Below are 26707 nucleotides of genomic sequence, written 5' to 3'. Positions count from 1 at the left end.
TGGTGAGTTGGAAAAATTCGAGTGAGAATTCAAGGACTCGGAAGACCCTGACCGGGAGCTTAATGACTTGGGAGGTGTGGTCACTTCTGACTCTGCGGGCTGGGACTCAAGAACTCGGTCACAAGACTCTGCCATTGGGTCGGAAGACTCTGCCATTGGGTCAGAAGACTCTGCCATTGGGTCAGAAGACTCTGCCATTGGGTCAGAAGACTCCGGAAGCAAATTGATAGAGTCATCCGAGGAGCTAGACGATTCCGCGCATAAATCGGAATATTCCGTTTCATTATCTGCTTTAACCGAGACAGAGGTTGATGGTACCTCTTGAAACTTAGTAGAAAGTGTAGCAGGCGTTTCGGGCGCATCCAGACTTGTCTTCAGAAACTTACCATGTTTCCGAGATTGTCTTTGAGAGTTGCGGCTGTCAATGGCGTCATAGTGAATTATCAATTGCGAAACAGGTGCTGGCGGTCGTGTATCTATTTCAGGTGCGTATCTGATGGCAGACTTTTTCTCATCTGCAACCGGTATATCGAGTATTTTATCACCTCCAAACATTTTGATAATTTGTTCGCATGCATCAGAGACGGAGTGCTTTTCAGACTTATTAGAGTTCTTATACGTTATCCTCTTTTTCTTTCCCTCTTCTACTATACTAGCTTCCACGTTCGAATTGGGATTCTTCTCCAATGTTTTGATGCCGTTACTCAGGTTCAGATATTTCGGAGATGATTCATCTTCAATGTCGGACTTCACACTCGCATCACAGTCAATCGTGCAACTTCCGTGGTCAGCTGGCCTCTTTGGCTTCGTGAAATTTGCTAGATCTTCAGCGTCCTGCAGCGTTGATTCCAGCGACAAGTGTCGAGTGTCATTCTCAGAAATTACAACGTCATTTTTAGTTAATACGGTTTCTGTATCTTCCCAACGAACCGTCATGTCTTCGGTAGATGCCAAAGGACATTCATGATGAGAAAAATGAACAGAACCTTCGACATCATCGACAGCGATAGATGAAACAGCTTCGTTGGTTAGAGCCGAGCTCGGTGACGATGAAAGGTCCTTATTTTCAGGCAGGACAAGCAAAACTTGATCGTTGCCATCAGAATTACTCGATTCGTCGATATCGTCAAGAGAATTATTACAAGGATCAGCATTGTTTATTGACAAGTTTTTGACGAGTTCACTCAAGCGATGGAGCTTCTTCATGCCAGAGACACTTACGCGGTTCACGCGTCGTGGGGAACCAGATTGGTTGACTTCCACAAAATTGTTCTCATGAGTACACAGTTGCCCTTGTTCGTAATTAGACGATTTGTTATTAAATTCAGTACCATTTTCACAGCCATGGCTTTCTTCCATGCGACACAGGACCCTAGGGCTCGTAATAATCAAGTCTGGTGATGCATAGTCTCCAGATGCTTTTTCCGATAGATTTGAGCTGTCACTAATACCCGATGTGGAGTCTTGGAAAGGATCAGGAAGAGAACTAGACGAGTCAAGGTCTGCAAGACAACCTTGGGAGGTCTGTAATTCAGACTCACCAATACTTTCGTTTGAAATTATTATATTTTGAACTTCAACCTCGGATAACCTCACACTCCGGTCCAACTGTTCACCAGATAATTCTTTTTCGAGGTTGGTAGACAACGAATAAACTGTTATTTCATCAGTTTCTGGAGCTCGACACTTGCTTAAGCGATCAGGTTTTCCAGATTTCGGGCAAGATGACAAACTACTAATGAACTCCGATACGTCAATGGGAGTTTGAGGTGCAGCCTCAGGTTCATCAAAATCAGGCTCTTCGGAGACGCTGCGGCCATATTTTGCGTTAGCTAAACGCCGACGTCTGTTAGCTAATCGCCGTCGTCTGCCATGCAAGTTGCACGAAACGGTGTTGCCAAGAGAACTATGCGACTGTGATTCACGTCCTACGTTCGGCAGATTCTTCTCTTCAATTGGGTGATGAATTGTTAGGCAATTCTGAAGATTGCTGATATTTTTCGCATCAAAACTCGCATTTAGATTTGAATCGAAATAGTCGTCTATCTTATCGTTTCGTGTCTCTTTATCTTCGAACGACATCGTTGTCAGGAATGAATATTTACAGGCGAGTCAGATACTGAACTATGCACTTCCGAATTCCACAGATAATCAAACTTCAAATGTAGCCAAAAAATTGTCAGAGCTTTGCTTAAACACGATGGTTATGAGCTAAAAAGACGAGTTTAAGCGGAAAAACTCGAAATAAGAAATAACTAAACTTATCTAAAAAGGCAGCAAACTAAGTGTAATGGAAATCTGAAAAATAAAAGTTATAAAAATTTATTTTGAAATAAGGAATATACCAACTATAAAATCAGAAGCGCCTTTGAATAAAATAGAGTCCAGTTGGGAGTATAAAATGACGAATAAAATTTTTTTGATAGCAAATGAAATTTAATGCAATAAAATACGAAATTGTTAACTGATGTAAAACAGAAGTAAATAGTAAAAAAGGTTGTTTTTTCCTACCGTAAAAGTTAATCTGTTTTCCATTAGACGAATTGCGGTCTCGATACCGAAGTAACACCGAAAATAGTTATATGGAACTATATCACATATTCAAGAAATACACGTACCTAGTATATTTTAGAGTGGAATTCTACGAATGTAAGCTCATATATTCAAGAAAGATCCAGTGCAAAATTTGCTCAGTTCCAAAATATGACCTGAATTATAAAAGGAAATTCTAGTGTCAGGGTTTGCGATCCAATAGAGGCTAGCCTAATATGTAAACCTGATCATTCATTACCCATCCTAAATTCTATATTACGCAGCAAAAAGCACTCCTGCCACGAAAACGAAACTACTACTACTAGACTAGAAACGAAACTAACTACTAACTAGACTAGAATGCTGTGACCAGCTGCCCGTATTACGGACCAGCACGTACAGACTTCAGTGATTCGCAATTCGTATGAAGAAAACTCGTGTTATTCCTCATGGTCTTCATGAACACCACAGCTGTACTTATCGTTCGTAGGACTTCATGAACACCACTGCTGTACTTATCGTTCGTAAGACTTCATGAACACCACTGCTGTACTTATCGTTCGTAAGACTTCGTGAACACCACTGCTGTACTTATCGTTCGTAAGACTCCATGAACACCACTGATGTACTTATCGTTCGTAGGTCTTCATGAAAACTAATGCTGCATTAGTTCATTGATTCTTTTCCACCAGGTAGCGTTATCAACTGCCGCTGCATGGCTAACAAATAACCGCTGCTTAACAGCCTCCAATTCCAAATTTTTAGACACTTATTCAGGACAAAGCAAACGCTTGCGAGATTAAGCTAATGAATGCCACAATAACACGGCTGCCGACTTCCCACTAGCACAAATACTGCAGCAGGCGTCTTAACACTTAGGCTAGATCACGAGTTTTCAGAACTTGTTGATAAACATTCTAGACAAAATTATGCCAAGGCGAGTTCGCTTCAACGCAACACTTCATTTTCGCAACGTCCAAGTAAACTTCACACATCGACACCATAAATCAATGGGAAATAAATGTCTGACATGGAACATTTTACGGTTATGAAGCGACCAATGGAGTATGTGCAGTGCACCTCACCCTGCCAGGCCCAACGAACAACTGATAAGGTGATAAGTCTGACAAGCGAGATTACGACGTTACAGGCACGGTGCACAGCCTACCACGCACAACTGAGCTGTGGGCGTAAAAAGCAAGGCAACCACAGCAAAAAAATTTGATTAAGTACACGTAGCAGCCTAAGTACACGTAGCAGCCTGTATACACGTAGCGGTCTAAGTACACGTAGCAGCCTGAGCACACGTAGCGGTCTAAGTACACGTAGCGGCCTAAGTACACGTAGCAGCCTGAGTACACGTATCGGTCTAAGTACACGTAGCAGCCTAAGTACACGTAGCGGTCTAAGTACACGTATCGGTCTAAGTACACGTAGCAGCCTGAGTACACGTAGCGGTCTAAGTACACGTAGCAGACTGAGTACACGTAGCGGTCTAAATACACGTAGCAGCCCAAGTACACGTAGCTACCTTAGTACACGCAGCAGCCTGAGTACATGTAGCTGCCTTAGTACACGTAGCAGCCTCGGTACACGTAGCGGCCTAAGTGCACGTCTGTGGTCAGTGATTAGCAGACGAGGTAGCTAACTCGTAACTATTTTCGGCAGCATACGGCTTCTGATTTCCACTGACTAATTGACTGACAAACAAATGAGCACACTGAGATACTATACTGATGATTTTCGAAATCACTGAAAACGCAAGGTAATTACGAGGTGGAGAAATAAATGATCAAATTTTAAGTTTTCAGTCATTTCTTCGTCTAGATGGACAAATCCAGACCCAAAATAAAAAAAAGAGGCCGTCGTCATATATAACCAAGAGTTCGTAACTCTGTTAGACAATCACTGAAGGCTTTTATATTATAATATATAAATTTATAATATGAAAATTTATTAAGAAGAGTCTAACTATCACGAGATTACTTAGTTAAACAATATTATCTGTTGAAGAGTAGATGAACAGCAACGGCTTGGCCAGCATACTAAAATACTCATACACAGAATATTCAAAGCAAATCTTGACGGTGATGACGTTTCGCGGAGTGAACACTGGCTACTTTAATTAAAAAGCAGTTATCTAACTGTCCGTGCGTCGATTGTATAGACAATTCAAGCAATAGTTTAAGCATCCTAATATTATGGGAGGTCAAGCTAACAAGAGCAATTAGTCACTCTAACGTATGTTTTATCTCGGTAATATCAAATTACTTGAAACAATTACTATAGAAACATATATGTATAATAGCGGCAATATGAAAGATCAGGAATATCTATGTCTTATAGCGGTAATATCAAACAATTACACACTCGAAGTATATATATATAATATATATATATATATATATATCTTATACAGGTAATTCCAAGTTATTTATGAGGGTTCCCCACATGAATATCTCACACGGACATCAGTACAGGAAGTCCTCTTCACTAAATAGTCTTAACGTGCGATCCCTTGCCGTCAAAAGCGGCGTTTCTTATCATGAACGTTGCGGCCCTTCCTCTATAGCGTTCCTGGCCTGATAACGTCACACCGTATCGCCAGTAACGTCACACCGTATCGCCAGTAACGTCACACCGTATCGCCAGTAACGTCACACCGTATCGCCAGTAACGTCACACCGTATCGCCAGTAACGTCACACCGTATCGCCAGTAACGTCACGCCGTATCGCCAGTAACGTCACACCGTATCGCCAGTAACGTCACACCGTATACATTAACTAATTTGTTTTAATTAGTATTTACTAATTTGTTCATGCCATTTTGCCTTCGCGTTATTCTCGCCTTAGTCTGCAAACGTTGAACAATGGGTAATAAGTTATTCACGTTTAGTAATTTAATTATGCACGGACATAACATTTCTCGTGAAAAATTCTATTGCATTCTTTTTGACGATTTGTATCACTTATCGCGTGCTAAATACAAATAAACGAACAGTTGGGAATCCAGATGCAGTTGAAAATTCAAATACCGTTGAAAATCAACGATTTCCACAGTGTAAATTGTGATCGCGTATCTCAGGAGTTACGTTTAGTGTTACATGTACAATAGTTACAGTTATAATATATATACGAGGATCACAAGAGAGCGTGACGATGCTATGAAGTTGTAGATGTGTTATCTCTATTGTTATCATATGTGCTCCAAGTGATGGACTCTTCGGCAGATAGTGCACAAAAAAGTGGGTCGAGGAAGCAGAGAATTGTAGGTCATATTAGAGACAATTTGATGTTGAAGCCACTAGATATGGTTTTGTCATAGATGCAGTGTTCATACTTACACAAGTTCAGATTACAGTACATGTAGTCCAACATATCAACGGTGTCGGCATTACATTTGTACATAGTCGTACGTGAAATCACATATTTTCATCATTAAAACAGAATTGTACGTCCAAATGATTATAAAGATAAGTATTCGTTCCCTTGAACGGAAAAACAAATGTAATTAAAGAAGGAAAATAATTACATTATTACGTTGGCATAAGTACCGTACATGAAATGAAAAGAAGATATTCTTAGTACATATTTAAGATTTGATTTTCAAATTAAAGGATCAAGGAAATAATGACACATCAAGAACATCAATTCCTAAATTCAAGTCTCGAGTTAATAATGGCACGTGAAAAAGATGAAACATTGAGCAGATAATGGTGACATAATACATCAGACGGTGATGATATGACACATGAGATATCATGTGTCATCATCATAATATCATAATCATTATATTACATCATCATTATATTACACATGAGATGATGATATAATAAAAAAGATGATGATGCTGTAATACAAGAAACGATGATTATATTACAGATGATGACTGACCATCTTCTCCTTGACGATGTTCTCGAGCTCTGTGGCGAGGTGCTGCGTGCTGGCCTCCGTGTTGGCCAGCGACACCGTCGAGCCCTGCACGGCCAATATATTAGGTTATGAGCGAGAGATTATAAGCGAGAGATTATAAGCGAGAGATTATGAGCGAGAGATTATAAGCGAGAGATTATAAGCGAGAGATTATAAGCGAGAGATTATGAGCGAGAGATTATAAGCGAGAGATTATAAGCAAGAGATTATGAGCGAGAGATTATAAGCGAGAGATTATAAGCGAGAGATTATAAGCGAGAGATTATAAGCGAGAGATTATAAGCGAGAGATTATAAGCGAGAGATTATAAGCGAGAGATTATAAGCGAGAGATTATAAGCGAGAGATTATAAGCGAGAGATTATAAGCGAGAGATTATAAGCGAGAGATTATAAGCGAGAGATTATAAGCGAGAGATTATAAGCGAGAGATTATAAGCGAGAGATTATAAGCGAGAGATTATAAGCGAGAGATTATAAGCGAGAGATTATAAGCGAGAGATTATAAGCGAGAGATTATAAGCGAGAGATTATAAGCGAGAGATTATAAGCGAGAGATTATAAGCGAGAGATTATAAGCGAGAGATTATAAGCGAGAGATTATAAGCGAGAGATTATAAGCGAGAGATTATAAGCGAGAGATTATAAGCGAGAGATTATAAGCGAGAGATTATAAGCGAGAGATTATAAGCGAGAGATTATAAGCGAGAGATTATAAGCGAGAGATTATAAGCGAGAGATTATAAGCGAGAGATTATAAGCGAGAGATTATAAGCGAGAGATTATAAGCGAGAGATTATAAGCGAGAGATTATAAGCGAGAGATTATAAGCGAGAGATTATAAGCGAGAGATTATAAGCGAGAGATTATAAGCGAGAGATTATAAGCGAGAGATTATAAGCGAGAGATTATAAGCAAGAGATTATAAGCAAGAGATTATAAGCAAGAGATTATAAGCAGGAGATTATAAGCAAGAGATTATAAGCAAGAGATTATAAGCAAGAGATTATAAGCGAGAGATTATAAGCAAGAGATTATAAGCAAGAGATTATAAGCAAGAGATTATAAGCAACAGATTATATATCAAACAGCAACAATCTCATAACTGATAAATGAAATAAGCCAAAAAAATGCAGAAAATATGTTATTTTAAAATTATAACTTTCATATAAACAATTACTGACAAATTACTCATAAAATAGTTACGTAGAGAATGAATTAAGTGCAGAAAATAAGACAAATTATCTTAAAAAGTTACTGTCATATAAATAGTTACTCACAAATTACTTATAAAACAATTGACTAGAGAATGAATTCAGTACAGAAAATAGTACAGTAGCAGCGTATACTCACGCGGGAGTTGATGGCCCCCACGAGCGCCCCCATGACACCCGCCGGTCCCGCCAGACCTGCCGGCACGACCAGCGCCACCGACGCCGCCACCGCCGCGTCCCCCGCCACCGACCCGCCAGCGGCAGCGTCGGCGGCGGTCAGAGGCTCCGCCATGACACGCATGGGCGGCGGCAGCTCCACCTCGAGCTCTGCGTCGTCCCCGCCACCGTCCAGACCTTCGTATCAAAACTTCGTAAATACCTACGCAAAATTGACTTACGAGTGGCGTAAGTGCTGATATGATGACGTCACTCTAGCGGTGGTATTATCAACACATTTGCGCGGGAAACTACGTAACGTAACTGTACGCCTGCCCGGGGATGTCGTAAGTGAAGTTCCGCACAAGTTTAGAGTGTCTGCTGAAGCAATAGGAAACTATTGATTTACTAGCAAGTAGCAACACCTTGACTTGTGATAGAATTTTGTCAATAATCCGACATATAATATGTGATCGTGCTAAACGGTGCTTTTGGGATAAAAATGTCAATTGGTCAATTGCCTTTTGTGCTATAATTTACAAGCAAATGTTGATATTCATATCTAAGAGTTTTATTATCATTCACTTGTACAATATCTTAATGCCTTTTTGATTCAAAATTATGTTGAGGTTGACAAGCCAACCATTATTCTAGTTCTCTGCAAACAAATTTATTTCTTTCTATGACAGTAGCAACTCAAACTCACGAAATTTTCTAATTTCTTTGTAACCTTCTGAATAATTCTTCTAATTTTGAATGGGAATAATGCATTTATTTTCCTTTATTGCAAGAAATTTCGGTTAATGATCACAACAACAAGTGCATTGATATTTGGTTAACGTCTCATATATTTATCCAAATACACCCTAGTCAGGCACCGCAAATGCCGCTGACACCATACATCATGCTTTCGTCCAAGCGCACCGCGCACTGGTCGAGAGGAGCTATAGGAACAGCAAATCCAAAGCCTCTGATTAGTCAGTTACCAGATGGTTTTGATAATACGCTTTTAGCTAAGTCTTCCGTACGAAAGTTTTGATAATGCCAAAATTAGGGTGTACTTACGTAACACGTAACTTTTTTGTCAGAAGTACAAAAAGTTACTAAGTTTTGATAATCCGGTCCATGGGTGAGTGTTGCACTGGGTGATGCGTCGCACTGGGTGATGTGTTGCACTGAGTGATGTGTTGCACTGAGTGATGTGTTGCACTGGGTGATGTGTTGCACTGGGTGATGTGTTGCACTGGGTGATGTGTTGCACTGAGTGATGTGTTGCACTGGGTGATGTGTTGCACTGGGTGATGTGTTGCACTGGGTGATGTGTTGCACTGGGTGATGTGTTGCACTGGGTGATGTGTAGCACTGGGTGATGTGTGCACTGGATGATGTGTGCACTGGATGATGTGTTGCACTGGGTGATGTGTTGCACTGGGTGATGTGTTGCACTGGGTGATGTGTTGCACTAACCTGCATTGATAGTTGCGCTGTGTTGCTCGAGAGCAGAGCTGGCATCCGGTGTTGCTGCAGAGCCAGGCCTGTTGCCCATCTCCCCTCCAACGCAGCCCACCTGCAACACGCAACACAAATTAAACTCCAACACGCAACACTTGTTAAACATTCAACACGCAACAAGGGTTCAACTTTCAACACGTCCCCAAGTACAACTTCTAAACACAACAGCGCTGGAATTTTCCAACACGCAACAAGTGTTCAACTTTCAACACGGCGATGATTTCAACTTTGAGAACATAACCGCGCCAAACTTTAGACACGGTGCGAGCGTCGAACAAGTTTAATTACAATTTCTGGCTAAGCTCGTCAGCTCATACCGCGGAGGTATGGGATCGAGAAAGCAGACTATGCAGTTGAATCATTTGCTGCTACATTAATTAATTTACAATTATGGTAGGAATACCATAGCATCAAACCAACTGCCTGGTCACAGCTCCCAAAATAAACATTGGTCAAATAATGGCACTGAAAGACAAAAACAATGACTTACAACACTCAACTTTTTATCAAAATAATGCGCGAAAACGAAATTCTTTCTGCCTATATTTACGATCTATGGTCAAATTAAATGGGATGCTATAATAATGGTGCGGAGAATGAGTCTTGACTAACCATGCTTCAGTATACACTAATATTACAAAGATTTCACTAATTGGTGCTCGAATTACCTCTCTAGGATATTGCATATATTCATGTGGAAGCGCACCATATGCAATATCTCATGAAAAAATAATGATGAAATTACTGCGTAGCCTGTGACTGTCAAGTCTGACACGCTTATCGTGGACACAAATGATACATACTCTTCAGCAAACCGTTATATTAGTGATTATGCTGATCGATAATTAACGGATCCACATGAGCGCTGATAGGTAACAGGTTGTTACCTCAAAATCAGATTTAGAAAAACAGGCATATGGAAATGACGTAGGTTACCGTACTAGTTAATCATTAATTAGTATTGATGCTGCGACAGAATTAGAAAAATACGTCCACGCGCAAACCTTGACAACCACAAACGAAACAACGGATTCGGTAATGAGGCAACATCGGTTTTTGATAATTCTAAGTTTAATAATAGTATGTAATTTTAATTATAGTAAGTTTTCACTTACTATTCAATATTGGAGTTCGCCTAAAATCAATATCGTTTGGATATACCACCATTTAAAAACTGAACCAAAGCCATCACACCACGTTGATTGTTATCAAAATATCATCCGCTTTTTCGGAGTCAGATTTTCAACCAACGCCACATAGTGTAATTTCAGATACTTTTTATTATGGCTTCTATTGGCCACGTTTAATATCAAACCAAGTAGAAAAAATAACAAATGTTATAGTTGTAACCATATTACGAGATTAATCAACCATGCAGAAACTATACGTGTCAACCGAGGCCAAACTCCACTACAACACCATGCATTAGCTAATGGTTGAAAAATATTTTTACTAGTGCCGACTCAAACTGTTTGCAGCTTTGAAATAAGTACTCTGTACGATGTTTCCCGTCACAACGGATTCAAGAGGAATGATGCCTTCACAACAACAGACCAGAGAAGTATGNGGTTCTCAGAAAAGTTTAATTGGGCAAGTGGTTCTCCACCGCTGATTAGTCAGACCAGTGGTTCTCACCGACGATATTTTGGTCAGTGGTTCTCACCAAAGTTTAATTGGGCAAGTGTTTCTCAACTAGCAGGCCATGTATCAACTGTGCATGCGGCGGTAATGTAGGGGAGAGTATCAATAATTGGGCCTTACTTACAGGTCAATTAAAAAAACTTTTTTTTGAAAGGAAATCATGCTTATTGTGATAAGTTGAACTTGGTGCAAAGCAAAGCGACGAAAATATTGTGGCGTTACGGTATCCTGTCACTGGATGCATGGGAAATTTCCCACGAGCAGCTCTCAGACGTGCTGCATTATATATTAATTATATAAAAGATTTGTAGATAATTAAAAATTATTACTCAACATTGAGGTTCATCCCCAAGTAAGACTCCAGCGTTACATACCATATTTATAAATAATTTAAAATATTTTATCAACATTGATATTCTGTCCCAAATAAAAGACGATCGAAATCGAGGAAAATCGGGTAAATGGTGAATGAAGATAATGATCAAAAGTGAGATGATGTACGAGGAGGAAATAGCGATAAAGGAATAATGAAGGAAGAATGAGAAATACAGGTAAGGCTAGGAAAAACGAATGGATGCAGGAAAGAGCGAAAACGAAGAAGCGTAAGAAGTGAATTACTAGGAAGAAAAAATACGCTAGAGAACAATGAGAGCACTCGATTAAAGAGAGTGAGCGAGAAAGAGAGCTAAGAAGAAACACAGTGTCCGCTTCAAAGTTCAAAGTTCACATCAAGAGTCAAGAACCTTTCGTGCAATCTCAGGAATGTCGTGAAATTGTGATTTCATTTAAAACAGCTGGAATAATAGAAGTTAAACACGAACAAGCTTAGTGAATCAAATTTTAAATAAACAAAGCGACCCAATATTGAAGCAGAGCCGCTTTTCCACTACCTACATCAGAATAAAAAGAGATGAAAAATGTGGCAAGAATAATTAAATGCATTGAATACTAGAACTCAAAAAATAAAATTAAATACACATGTTATTGTTTGAGTTCGGTGTTCTTCTCTAGCCCAAGGGATTCCAGCAGTTGAAGGCCTAAAGCAAAATAACGTGCTCGCATAGCGACCTGAAAATTTCAGAACGCGACCGACCCGAAAGACCGAATAGAGCCGAGGCTCGGTCATTACCTGCGTGAGGGTGGCAGCGGCAGAAGACAACAACGACGCCACCATGTTGGAGCACACGGAGCTGCTGTGGGCGCCGGAGTACGGAACTCGGTAGTGCTCGAGACTGTACCGCTTGGGCGGCGCAGTCTCAGGCGGGGAAGAACTGCGGCGACTGTCGTTACTAACGCGGGCACCCACTGACAGACGGCGCCCGACACTCTCTTGAAAACGGTCCAGCAGCGGCATTGCGCTCACAATTTCTTGCGCTATTTTACTATAAGCACAATTCAAATACCATCACGCACACTACTAGTTGCTTTATATTACTTTTTCAAAGTTTCCGTGCTATTTATTAGTTTCCGTGCTATATGTTTCCATTAATTGCACGTGGATATTCAAAAGTTGACTACATGAGGATTTGAATGTCAAGTTCCAGCCGCGTAAAAAACCAACGGGCTACAACCGAGCTTAATTGATAGACTGCACGCATCTGTCGTAATACGGAAATTCGATCAGATGTTTTTAGCACTAGAGTACACCGTCATCAATTACTCGGTTCAGCCAGTGTTATGGCAATATTTATATTTCAATGGTTCACAATAATACACTGCACATGAGGGTGTCAGAAATGAAATAATTTGAAATGATTTGTGTCGAATCGTTGGCTAGGACGCCCTCCTATCTGATTAAAAGTTTTATGGAACCCATAAAACGAACGGGAATGAATCCAGCCGGGATTCTAAAAAATCAGCTACCTAGAATTTCAAAATCTAAACTTATCCTAACCAAAACTTTCAAATATTCTGCAACATCAAAATATTAATTCTTCCAATCTCCTATATGCAATCAAAAATGATTACAGACTATTTACCTCAAATTATATAGTAAATTTAGATATTGTTTCAACCTCACAAAGTATCGCCCTCCTGAAGCGTTTCAATTAATTTCACCGATGTTACACGCGAAAAAAATGCTGAACGCTGGCACAATAAAAAAGGTTTCCTTCGCGCGCGACTCCTGATAGCCTGACACTATCGACAGCTTCTGGATGGATGATAGTGAATGGCAGGACTGAGCGGTGCCGTCGATGCTATTTCCCGATAACTGGGAGCAAGATTGGATGATAGCTGAGGTAGAGTGATGCTGATGATGTAATTTCTCAATTGTTTGGAGGAAGAGTGGATGATAGCTGAGGTAGAGTGATGCTGATGATGTAATTTCTCGATTGTTTGGAGGAAGAGTGGATGATAGTTGAGGTAGAGTGATGCTGATGATGTAATTTCTCGATTGTTTGGAGGAAGAGTGGATGATAGTTGAGGTAGAGTGATGCTGATGATGTAATTTCTCGATTGTTTGGAGGAAGAGTGGATGATAGTTGAGGTAGAGTGATGCTGATGATGCTATTTCCCAGTAGTCGAGGCGAAACATGGATGATGGCTGAGGAAAGACTAATGTTGATGATGCAATTTGCCAATAGTCAAAAGGAAACTGGATGCTGGATGCGAGGATTGAATGATGTTGATGACACAATTTCCCTATATTTGGTTTGGAGATAGATAGCACAAAATAGTTGGGTAGAAACTGAATGTTGGTTGAGGATAGTGATGAGAAAGATGTGATTTACCGTTAGTTGGAGATTAACTGGATTATGTTTGAGGGTAGAGTAATTTTGATGATGCAACTTTCCGATAGTTAGGGAGAAAGACTATAATTAACGTGTTATGCATATCGTAGACAAAACTTATCTCACACGAAGAAAGAAAAAAAATGTTCGCAATGAAACGTGTGTTCAGTGCTTATTATTAACTTCTATAAGGAACAAATATGTTAATGAGCAAAGCTCCGAGGAAAAAATTCCATTCCCGCATAATAATACTGCATAAATTATATAGGCTACAAATCACAACCTGATATTCTAAAATATGTGCGGTAGATTTATCATATAAGGACGGAAGCAGACAGCGCGCGGCTTTTAGTAGTATTTAGAAGAGTAGTGTATTAATAGTAGTGTATATAGTATAGTAATTCTGCTTAGTATTGTATACAAATAGTGCAGTACTTAGTTATTATGCAACTTTGAATAGTATTAAGTACTGTTTAGTATAGTACGAGTACTAATACTTGGTAAGTAGTATGCGAATTTTCATGGCCAGGTAGCGCAGGTAGAGGGTACGACTCTGGCACGGGCGAAGTCTCGTGCGTATGACAGATGAGCATCGTTGAGCCCGAGCCGACCTTTAAATGAACGCGTGCTTTTTTGTGAGCAGCGAATGGTAAGCAGCGCGTTCCTTGTAAGCACACTCAGAGAAATGAGCGATGCTTTGTCCTAACAGCCACTCACTTTTTGCCCTTGTGTGTGTGTGTGTTATCCTGACCCAGTTTGGCCCTGAAAATGGCGTATCAGTGCTACGAGTAGAAAGTGTGTCACAATTTGCATGGTATGATAGATTTAGTTGGCTGGGTGCAGTGAAGGTTTGAGCAGCAAAAACGCGCATTCCTTTACCACATTTGTCCCTGAAATTCTTGGGCTTACCTTCGCCAGCGATCCTCAGATTCCAATACAAATCTTAATTTCGCTGCTATTGATTTTCGAAAATCATCATGGCGAGTGATAAGAATTTATGTACATTGCCTATTAGAATATTTGTATGCGCATCTTTCAGTGCCTCACATCGTTCACGCGCTAAATTACAAACTTACAAATGTAATAAATTCAATAACTGTAAATTAGCGGCAGCGTGGACCTCGAAAAATCATTCACATGCTTTCATATCATTTTCAACTCGCTTTAAGCTTCCTTTTGATTCTCATGGACGATGATGGTAGCTAAATTAATGCACAAAATGGATCTCGCAGCGCGCTTAATAATTTCAAATTATGAAGATAAATCTAACTGATTATATAGGCATGCGTACTTGATCGATTGCGTACAAATAATGATCGATAATATAGGCCTGACTCAGCCTTCTGTTCAGGGAATGAATAATTAAAGTAAACTGTACTAACCATATATGAAGAGACAGTTATTTTTAATGAATTACGGTGAGTAAATCAATGTCTTAGGCCTTACCGCCTTAAATTGATTGAAATTCGGAGAGTCACTAGAATTCTTTCTTACACAAACATGTAATGAAATAATGAATCTTTTAAAATAAAGAAAAATGATTGGAGTTTAAGCGTTTCTTTATGCAAATGGCCTAAGTAAATTGAGTAAGAATTTAATATGATCAGTGTTGGAACCGTGGCTCTTCGATATATGAACGTGAAATTGTGTGAAACTTGTTCACCTTTTGACCTTTTAAGTTTACTCATAATGGTAAATAACGTTCATTAATTTAAAATATATTCGAGAATTGTGAGACTCCGAGCTCCATTAACCATGCAACAAGTTCATCCATAAAATACACACACGTGTTTAATTAAACTAAATACGCATGAATAACTCAAGATCACAAAGTTAATATTCTCAATTTGGAAAATCTTTTGATATATGCGAAAGAATAAACATCAACATAATATAAACAGTGACACAAGTTGATGATGAAAATAGAAAAAAGTAATGCTGCTTCGTTGGGCGCGAAATACTTATTCGAAATTTAAAAAATATTTTGATTTAATATAATTTTCCTCGTATATAATTTTCGTATTTTATAATTATAATTTTTATATTAATTAAAATAATTATAATATAATTAATCATAATTTTCCTCGTATATATTTTATAAATCAAATACAATATTACAACTGACACACTGGAGGTGCAGATGAGAAATTATTGCAAATGTGCTACGAATTTAATGCCAACAGCAATCATATAATGCAATTTAGTCTCAGGGTTATGACGAGAATGCTAATTAAGTCAGGAAAATTTTTGAATGAGTGCAGAAATTATGAAAATTTTTACAAAATGATCTAAAAATTCGCAACAAACGTCAGAAATTTATATTTTAAAAAGCAATTATGTTTAATTTAATTTCAAAATTCCAATTTCTTTTATATACTAAATGAATTCCAGAAGTTAGCATAAAGAACAGATACGAAAATACATGCAAAACCGAAGTAATTGTTCTTTAGGATCTGATAATAAAATGAACTATATTTTTCATGTTTTTTAAGGGTCCGATACTTGACTGATACTTAAAAAAATAATCACCATAACAAATTATGTTGAAACCAAGACCTAAAGACCTATGTTACACCTAAAACCAATAAACTCGAGTAATTTTGATAAACAATTGCTGCAACAAACAATATTCAAATACATTAAAGTATCTGACATTTGACACGTGGGTATAGGAAAGCATAATGCGTTAACTATAACGCATTTCAGGCACCACTATATATACTATAAGACTACGGCGGTAACTCTATAGCGAGCGAGGTGATCACTCAGTACAATGAATGGGTCATATGGTCCAAATAGTCACACACTTGCTGCGTGTAGACAATTAGTCACACAATTGATGCGTGTAGACAATTAGTCAGTCACACACTTGCTGCGTGTAGAACTAAAGGAAGAATCTCATGCGCCAGTTTTCTGTACTAAACTGGGTCAAGATGACCATCATAAAGGCGAAAGTGCACCACTACTTGGACAAAGCCATACGAATTTCTTTGAGTAGCGAAGTCAGATCCCGAAAATGCAGCACACCTTCTGCAACAGTGCAGGAATATACACACTCATACACTCTTTAATTAATTACGACGGACTCATTTAGTTGTGTTTAAAAATCCGAATCGAAATTGTCCATTGACAATCTGATTTTTATCTACCTTGTATTCGATGTGCACTAACATAACAAAGAGACGTATGAATACACGGACCCTTAGCAAGATAAGCAAAATAAATATTTATCAAAACCGTATCGAAAGTGACGAAAGCAATTGCTCCCATAGATTTGCAAAAAAAAACAACAAATAAATACAAACACACGCTCTGTCTCTCTAGTCGCACTCTGTCCCTCCCATACACATACATACACGCACACATGAACGCAGATAATACAGCAGCAGCAAGACGTGTGCATTATACGCAGTCTGCTACGCCAAGGCCGCAGCGGCGAAACAATGAGCCGGCGGCTGGACTTCGCTGTATACGCTGACTGGACTTGGCTGCTTCCGCTGACTGGACTTCACTGCGTCCATCGACTGGACTTCGCTGTATACGCTGACTGGACTTCGCTGTATATGCTGACTGGACTTCGCTGTATACGTTGACTGGACTTCACTGCGTCCATTGACTGGACTTCACTGCGTCCATTGACTTCGCTAACCTTGATGAGCGCCATTCTCGCCCTTACATTTTATCGCGCGCTCCCGCACAGAAAATTCCATCAATAACGCCTCATCGCGTCACATTTCCTACATCGATTTTCGGGGCAAATGAATGCAAGAAGTTGAAGAATAACAACAGAGAACCCTTTCTCTGGTTTAGAAACTAATTATTAAAAACATGAATTATTGTGATATTATCAAATCATCACACTTGGGTAGTTTATAGAAGCAATTGGAAGCAGAACGGTTACTTTTATGTCAAATTCTTGCGCACTTAAAATTTAATAACGAGTAGGTTACACTCAGAAAAACGCATGGATAACATTGTCTAAATAGTGACACACTTTCTGCATGTAGCACCGATTCGCCCTTTTGCTGGGCCAAACTGGGTCAGAATGTCGCACACAGAGGCAGAATGTGTATCATTATTTGAATCAAGTCTCGTATATATTTATTTATCTGAATGCAGGAAGGATATTATTGACTATGCAATCAAAAAGTAATCTAATCGAATTGCTTATCCTTTAAAGTTAAGGCAAGAATCCACGGAAGAAAAAAAATTGTAATAGAAGAACAGCTACAACCTACAATTCTATCACACTCAGGGAAATAAAGAGATTTTTCCAGAAAGAGATGCACTTTTAGCTCGTGTGTGGGTTATTATGAATGAATTTTGCCTGGCGATTGGGCGGCCTATTTGGACAATATCACCTATTTATATTTATGATGCATGTTGATGATGTGCTACATTTTCTAGCTCAATGTAGGAATAAATATAGAAAAGTTCTTCCTCAAGTTTCTTGATCATGCATGAGCTTATACCATCGGCGCAAGCAATCCAGACTTGGAAAGCAGACAGTCGTAACTATGAAATTAGTGGCTAAGAAATCACAACCTCTGGTCACTAGACCATCCATGGTCTGACCAGCCGACCATGTGTAGCCCGCACACTCAATTATCTAAGAGGGTCAAGATACTCAATAATGATTAAGTTGATCACAATTTCAGGTTTCGTGTCTGCGAGTAACAGGTTCAGTGTGAATTATGACCGAGATTTGGCAACTGAATCTTGATAGCTGCAGTGCGTCTATATAGCACTGCAGCGTCGCTTGCTCTTTCACAATCGCTAATTTCGAAAGGAGGAAACGACAAATTCGTACGTAAAGAAACAAGGATTTGGGTTACATGACCTTCTACTGAGTGGACAAGCAGAGGCATGTCAAGAAAAAACCAAGCTTTGCTGGAATAAAAAGGGTTAAATTTGCAGTCACATTGAATTTAAATAAACAATTAAAAAATGTGCTCATACTAAACAGCAGGTGAAAGTTCCTGTTTTTTAGCCTAGCCTGCACGAGCAACAGACCGGAAAATACACATAATATGTTTGTTAAATGAGCTGTTTAATTATACATATCCTTAATATGAGAAGCAGGAAGCATTCTACAACGATAATCTGTTCATAACAGATCCACAATTAAATTATTATTGCCTCTTCTTGGTCATGGAAGCAGTCAACGTCAAGTGGAAATAGCACTCCAAGAAATAAACGCGTCATATTGTTCGAATAGTGACACACTTTCTTACCTACATCACGACAACATAAAGTGCGGACGCGGCAATTATACTCCTGGTTGTGGGGCGCAGATTGGGTCAAGATAACCAAGACAAGAACAAAAACTGCATCGCTATTAGGACGAAGCTTCACTCATATCTCTCGGTGTTTGTAAGGTGTTCCGCATTGCCACGCCCGCTACCATGTGCCATATTTCTTCATAGCGATCGCCGGGAAAGGAAAATCGTTAATGACATCTGCAAGAAATATTCATGGTCCTGTCAGTCAAACGGGCAACAGGAGAACTGTGATCGATCAGCAAGAGTGCGAAGAGTTTAGTGTAAAAGTGTTAATAAAGTGTAAAGTAATTAAGTGTAAAGAACCATTTTAGCAATGGTTTAATAGATGCCCAGCGTGCTGGGAAATTCATCCTTAATTCATTCCCAGGGTGCTGGAAATTCATTCCTAATTTATTCCCAGCGTGCTGGGAAATTTATGTATTCCCAGTGGGTTGGGAAATTGAGACTTGCTCTTCCTGAAATTCGAATAAATTGGTTTTAAAAGAACAGAACGAACGCCAGAAGCTAACGCACATCTACAGGTCCGCCTCCAGATAGGCCACGGTTGAGAAAAAATTCGATCAGAATTTAACGGGCAAAAAACAGAAGCGGTCAAGTGGAGAGTGAAGGACTCCAAGAAGAAACATGAAGGACTTCAGTACAACCTTGGATCTTGAGCTTACAAGGGTGGAAGGATCTGATATATAAATGAGATCGAACAGTTCAAAATGCGGCATCTTAAAGTGTGCATTGACAAGCGAAAAAAGAGTTCACAATGCGACGTATTAAAGTGTGCATAGATATGAGATCAAAGAGTGCACAATGCGACGTATTAAAGTGTGAACTTGTATGAATTAAAATTAGAAAACTTAAACTACATACGGTATAACACAAACTAATTTTGAACTATGATAGTGAAATTTGCAAAAAAAAAACGCTAGTGGATCGACGTACCCAGCGTACTCAATAATAATTAACGAATATTACGACAGTATACAGCATAAAATTCAGTATACAATATAAAATAAATAAACATAAACAAAAAGTAAATAAAATAAATTACAGTATAAAATCATCAGCGAATGGTACTACAGCATACGGAATAAAATATTCGTAACTCATCGATAACACTGAAATTCTCCTCAACAATCCCAGTAGGCTGATACCGCCAAATTTTTCCACAACAAAAGCACCGGCAATTTCAGTTATCGAAGCACCATAGCCCCCAGGGCACCTCGGAGCTCGCCGTGCAGTATCGGCTACCAACCATAACTTTTTGCGCATAAATGTTTATACAATAAATATTTACGGCGCCACGAATAACAGTATGCGAGCGTGTAGTTGCTGCGAAACATTTGGGCAAAACATCTGCCAGAATAAAACTAATGAGTTATATTAGATCGAGGCCACCATTGCATCATTAAGCCTGGTATTTGAAAATGTTTCGATAAACATGGCTTCGAAACATTATTTCACCGTAGTATTTTGATGGAATAATAATTATGATACATGGTGAAGGATAGAGATAGAAAAAAACCTGAAGGGCATTAAAATCGGTGGCAGGATCAAAATGGAAACTCGGTTCGACCTTTTACGTTGGAATGAAATGGAATTTACAATAAAATGTAATGTTGCGAAAGAAGTTTTCGAAAATTTCGGACTACAAAGCATCTTTTGTGCATTCGGGACATCGGGTTTAACTTTCCGACGAAGATTGATAAATATTTTTGACCAACAATAAGTCCGAAAAAAATTAATTTCTTGGAGCTCATGTCACGCATGAATTTTGAAATTTGAGAAAGAATTACGAAAAATGTTGTTTATTATAAAGTCATTGGTGATATCTAAGACCATTTTGCAGCAGTCAAATTTTTTACGCTTACGTTCGAAAATGTGTGTACTGCACTGAACTTAACCGAAAACGCAGCATCGAGGTGCAACAATATACATTTAATCAATGTACATTAGATGTACAACATGCGTGCTACATTACAGGAGTAAAATTCTTCCCTAAATTCTGCAGAAGCTATCCTCCGTGTTATTCTTCATTTTTGATAACTACAGCCACTTCATACATCCTCGATCTTCTATTTTTCACTACCAGGCGCACTCAATCATGCACTTTCACCCGTCCATTCCGCTGCGCTATTAGAAATTATAGTCGCACTATCGGCGGCCAGCAATAAGCTTCACATCATTCCTTTATTATCCCGGAATAATTTTCATGAGGCTATAGCTGCGTGTCACGCACAGCAGCCGTAATAGGACACAGCATGAACGCAAGCCTTGCCCCCCAGCAGCACGAGCTGTTCTCTTATTAAAGCCAGCTCCTTATACCGCACTCACGAAGAAATGAGTGGGTCATATTGTCCAAATAGTGACATGCATGCTGCACGTAGCACTGATACGCCCTTTTGACGGGTAAAATTGGATCTGGATGACCTACACCGGGGCAATAAATGAAACGATATTTGGACAAAGTCTCACCCATTTCTCTGAGTGCAGAGACAAGGCTTCCATATAACTTGACTTCTCTTTTTCGTGCTCTCAAACACGTGATTTCAAGTATAGATACACATGAACAATTTCATAGCTTTAAGGTATTATAAAATATAAAAACCGACTGTGTGTATTATTAAAATAAATATTGTAATAATTAATGACCTCTGAGATTTTAAAGGTTTATTCATCAATGAAACTCAAAGAAACACGTTTTTCTGAACCACGTGATTATTTTTCAGTAAAACACAACCGCTCCTCTGGGAATAATTGACGTGCTTTAATAGCGCCACATCGCTTAAAATTTAAAGTTTAAAACTTAAAAACTTGAACTTTTAGAGTTTTGAAACTGTAACTATTCAACTTTCACTGTTTATATCTTGAATTTTTAACTGTCATTGTCATCCACCACGCAAGTTAGCGGCACATAATTCTCATCCACTTGCTAAAGGCACTAAAGCCAAATTCACTAGTGTCACGAATGCTAGGCTAATTAGCAGTGCTAGTCAGTGCATTGCGGCAACAACAACACCAGCTCTCCACATATCGACGAACCACAACAACGGCCAAGAATTCGAGTCATTCCGAGTAGCGAATGACGTCATGAAGCGCCAGCTGCACTCGACTACACATTTGTGATAAAGCAAATAAAAATTAATCGAATAGATTTGTGTGATGACATATATTAATTAGATGGTGCGCGGGCTTGACGTATACTTATTGTGTGATGCGCGGGCTTGACATTTATTTATTGTATGTTGCGCGCACATCTGTGCGGCGAGAACTAAGCTGGAGTTGTTTAAGTTAACATGCGCTATAATTGAGTCAACGGCTATATGCTGTTACATCGGGAAATATATAAATTTCAATAAAATAAAATAAACGGCAAAACTATACCGAAGTATATAGAGATTTCCACAAAACTCGAACTGCAAACATCTGATGCAAATAATAAAGATAAATTCGGAATAGACGAAGAGAATACACCAATGCGATAAATTCGCAATCCAACAAAATATTCAAGATTGTGATATCCATAAAATGCATAATATCAGTTTTAAACATTTTTCGTGTCTGCTTAATAAAAATAAAAAGCGCATGTAAAATTAGGTAAAAAAAAAAATGACGCCTAGAATCAGGTAATAAAATTCTATTAACAAATAATAACTCAAAAATTGTCAAAATCTCATGTTCGATGTTCAAAATCGTCGACGTATTTACAAAAATAAAAACACTGTCTTAAATCAAATATAGTGTTTATGGAATGATAACAATGCCTTAAATAACCCACGTTTGTACGAGATACAAATAATGTCTTAAATAACATTCTTGTACACTAGATTTAACTGAACTAGATGTTTTAAATAACATACTTGTGCACTATGTACAATGTCTTAAATAACATAATGTCTATGGCATAATAACAATGCCCCAAATAACGTACGTTTATACGAGCTATAAAGAAAGAGCACACGTATAAAGCGGTGAAGCTGTAACCCCACAGCAGGTGCGTGAACGTCACGCGGAAGCCAGACTTTGGCGTCCTGACAAACACTGCAGCTTCAAGCCGTGCGTGTGATATCTGAGTAATATCTGAGTAATATCACGAGTATCTGAGTAATATCACGAGTATCTGAGTAATATCACGAGTATCTGAGTAATGTCACGAGTATCTGAGTAATATCACGAGTATCTGAGTAATATCACGAGTATCTGAGTAATATCATATCAATAATATTATCTCAGTGATACAACAAGGATTCAATTGACCAGCATCGTATCGTCTTATCTGAGTGATACTATACAGGGATTCAATTGACCAGCATCGTATCGTCTTATCTGGGTGATACAATAGGCATTCAATTCAAGTCGATGTATCGTCAATCACAGCGCCTTATCTGAATCACAACAAACGTGATTCAAACTGAAGGAGGCCCTAAACCATCAGTCGGCTTGATCAAACGCTTGAAGAGCATTTCAATCACCTTTAATTTGTTCAAAACCTTATTATCAGAAATGGTATGAGTTCACACTTGTTGTTCGGTCGCTAATGATTGTTTTTTGAGCAACTGTAATGCTTTTGGTGGTGAAAAATGACTTTCGAATATGGATTTGGCCATCACAGTCCTTGCTGTATCGTCAATCGCATGGCCTTATCCAAATCGCATCAAAACTGTAATTCAATCCAAATTGTTGTTGTATTGTCAATCGCTGACCTTATCGGAAATAAATTTAAAAAACTAATAGACAGCAACCACGCAGGTCTTTATTGTATCGTCGATCGCGAATCAAAACGGTAATTTTCTGTAACCTACAATCTTTGCCATTAATTTTGGAACATAATATGAATTTTAAGCGCTAAATAGAAACCATGCTAGTCTTGATATTTGGTCTATGACACAAAAATAGTTTCCGTTGTATACCTTCTAGATATTGAATCAACGATTCCACTCAGAAATGGTCACCGGAATCTAATATTTTGCAAGCTTTGTACGCATTTTATATCTGCATACGCAAGAGCGCAAAATAAACGCGCTACTGCACTGGAAACGCACTGCGGTGCTTACTGGCATACTTGTATTTCAGTCCACAAAACAAGCAGGGGAAAATTAGGGTCGGGACAATGCAATTGCCAGTTCCGGATGGTCCTATAATTGGTCATCTATACATAGCACAAAGGGGAACGAATTCGTACACTTGTAATAATGATCTACTAAATTCCAAATGGATCCAGACGGTATAATTTAACATCTGTGGTTTTCCAACGATAGACTATAATTGGAAAGAACAATAGCGCTGCATGAATCAATGGTAATTCCATAAGTTCTCTTAACCGAGCCGGGTTCAGGATATGACGCCAATTGTTATATCTATGATGCAGGAAACATTACTCGTTATTTTTGCACCACAATACCACTATCACCTTCACACAAATAAAATAATTCTTCACATAATTTCTACGCGGATTTCAACGGTTAAACATCGACGCTAGCGTCGTTTTTTGTGTCAACGCAAATGAGAAAAATACCTCATTAGCGAAGCATTTTGACGTCAAAAGTTAAAATATTTTAAATTTCTACTCGCTGCATTTGGATATTAATAGTTTGCAAAACAATTGGAAGTCCGTCAACAGAAAATAAGAACATTATATCGCTAGTTGAATATACTTTTAAATGTCTTTAAAATGAAAATGAACTACTTCAAAAAACTGAAGTAGTTCTTTCTCAATATACAAAAGTGTGTCAAATTTGCAATATATCTGTGTCAAACTTGTACTAAAATTGTGTACATTTTTTTAAGAAAACACATGAACACATAACAAAAATAAACATACATGAAATTTCTTTAATAAAACACATTCTCTAACTTCTACATCATAATTTTCTTCTTCTACATTATAAAAACCATCAATAAAAAAGTTTGCCATAAACGCCGAAGAGTCGCCTTTTACGGCACAATTGGACTAGACGTTAATTCGCCACAACGCTCCGTATAAGACGACAATAAATTTATTAAGAGCTCTACTAAGAGCATTGCGATTAATTAATCTATGACCATGTAAAAACACACTGCGATGAGAGCATTTTAGGAGCATTCGTTGACATACACTCAGAAAAATTTGAGAGACTTTGTCCAAATAGCGATGCACTTCCTTCTGTTATGCGAGCCAGCCTGACCCAGTTTTGTCCAGCACAAGGCCGTATCAGCGCTACATGAAGAAAGTGTGGCACTATTTCGACAATATGACGCATTCATTTCACTGAGAGTAGAATGAGAATAGCTACAACGCATGCGTAATGCTGAGGCTTAAAAAGTGTGTGTGTTCAGTATAATAAAAGCTTTAAAATTAAATTAAATTAAAATTTAATATAAACTGATTTAAAGGGAGCTACTGCAACAAGTCTAAGATAAGGAAAAAATATCCCTTTTTAAAACACAAAGTAGAGAGACGAAAATGCACAGCAACAAAGTGATGAGAACACACTATCATTAATATGGACAAAATATGACGCAGAAACACGCACAAGTGTTTAACATATCCGATATATCGTCAAGCAAAATATCGATATCAATATATACAATTTAATAATCAATTTGAACGTGAGCATCAATCAACGACACACTTATCTCGTACCTAAAGCGAGAGGAAATTCACCACTTACAAGATGGAAGTTTTCAATACTCCAAAGTTTGTTTTCAATCTAAAGTCCTTCATTAAGGACGAGGCATATGATCTCAGGAAGACCCACAGCAATGTAGCTATCAAAAATAAGCGCGAATATCACGGAAACGATGGAAACGTAAGAGAACGATGACGTAAGATAATATTAGGGAATGCATGCAAAATGTTGCAAGCACAGTATATTGTATACTCGCACAGAAGAAACAATGAAGGTACAATGAAGGGAAGTGCAATGAATGCAAGCAGTCTATATATTATACTGGATATACACTCTCAAGTCAACATTCAACCCACAATCAAGATCTATGGTCGCCCACGAAGATTGCTCGAGTAACCTAAGCCCCATAGATCAGGGATCACCAGCAGCCGGACCGTGCTCCCAATTCAGCACACGTAACTGTCCCCCATGAACCTTTATTCACTGACAAATACATAACGAACTTCATAGTTAGGTATCTTTATCAATCGGATATTTACGATTATTATCTGGACACCATCAAATTTAACTAAAATAATCGTCTCCCTTATTGCGAATTTACATCAGCTAAAGCAGGAACGGTCACACCAACGCCAGCAATGGCACCCAGTGAAAATTTACAGACGCGGCAGCTTCTGATTTGGATTACCAGAAGCTGGGGCGACTCTAAATTTTGTTAGGGCAGAAGGAGCAGATGATGAATGGCGGGATGCACTGACGTAGCGGTCAGGCTCCACGACTGCTTTTACGAGCACCGCCCATGTATGAGCAAAATCTGCACCAGGCGCCGGCCACCGCCGCCGTCTGAGTGGAAACAGTATGCCTATATAGATATATACCGTGCGTCTATATATATACCGTGCGTCTATGTATATATCGTGTACCTAGATATATACCGTGCGTCTATATATATACCGTGCGTCTATGTAAATACCGTGCATCTATGTATATACCGTGTGCCTAGATATATACCGTGCATCTATGTATATACCGTGCGTCTATGTATATACCGTGTACCTAGATATATACCGTGCATCTATGTATATACCGTGTACCTAGATATATACC

The 26707-nt window shown here is 38.7% G+C and overlaps 1 protein-coding gene across 1 annotated transcript in view; it reads right to left on the bottom strand.

The window, feature by feature from the left end:
* Window positions 1-26707, bottom strand: part of LOC108668429 (triple functional domain protein) — a 105034-nt gene that overhangs the window by 23348 nt on the left and 54979 nt on the right. Inside the window, exons 29-31 of the mRNA XM_047885322.1 lie at window positions 9302-9401; window positions 7818-8032; window positions 6428-6511 (exon numbers count right to left, since the gene is read on the bottom strand). Coding sequence (XP_047741278.1) covers window positions 6428-6511; window positions 7818-8032; window positions 9302-9401 — 399 coding nt within the window. The remainder of the gene's footprint in view (window positions 1-6427; window positions 6512-7817; window positions 8033-9301; window positions 9402-26707) is intronic.

Source organism: Hyalella azteca, unplaced genomic scaffold, assembly GCF_000764305.2.
Source record: "Hyalella azteca isolate HAZT.00-mixed unplaced genomic scaffold, Hazt_2.0.2 contig17590, whole genome shotgun sequence".
In the NCBI taxonomy this organism is placed as follows: domain Eukaryota; kingdom Metazoa; phylum Arthropoda; class Malacostraca; order Amphipoda; family Hyalellidae; genus Hyalella; species Hyalella azteca.
Note: the sequence above shows the minus strand (reverse complement) of the source record. Positions and strands in the feature narration are given on the sequence as shown.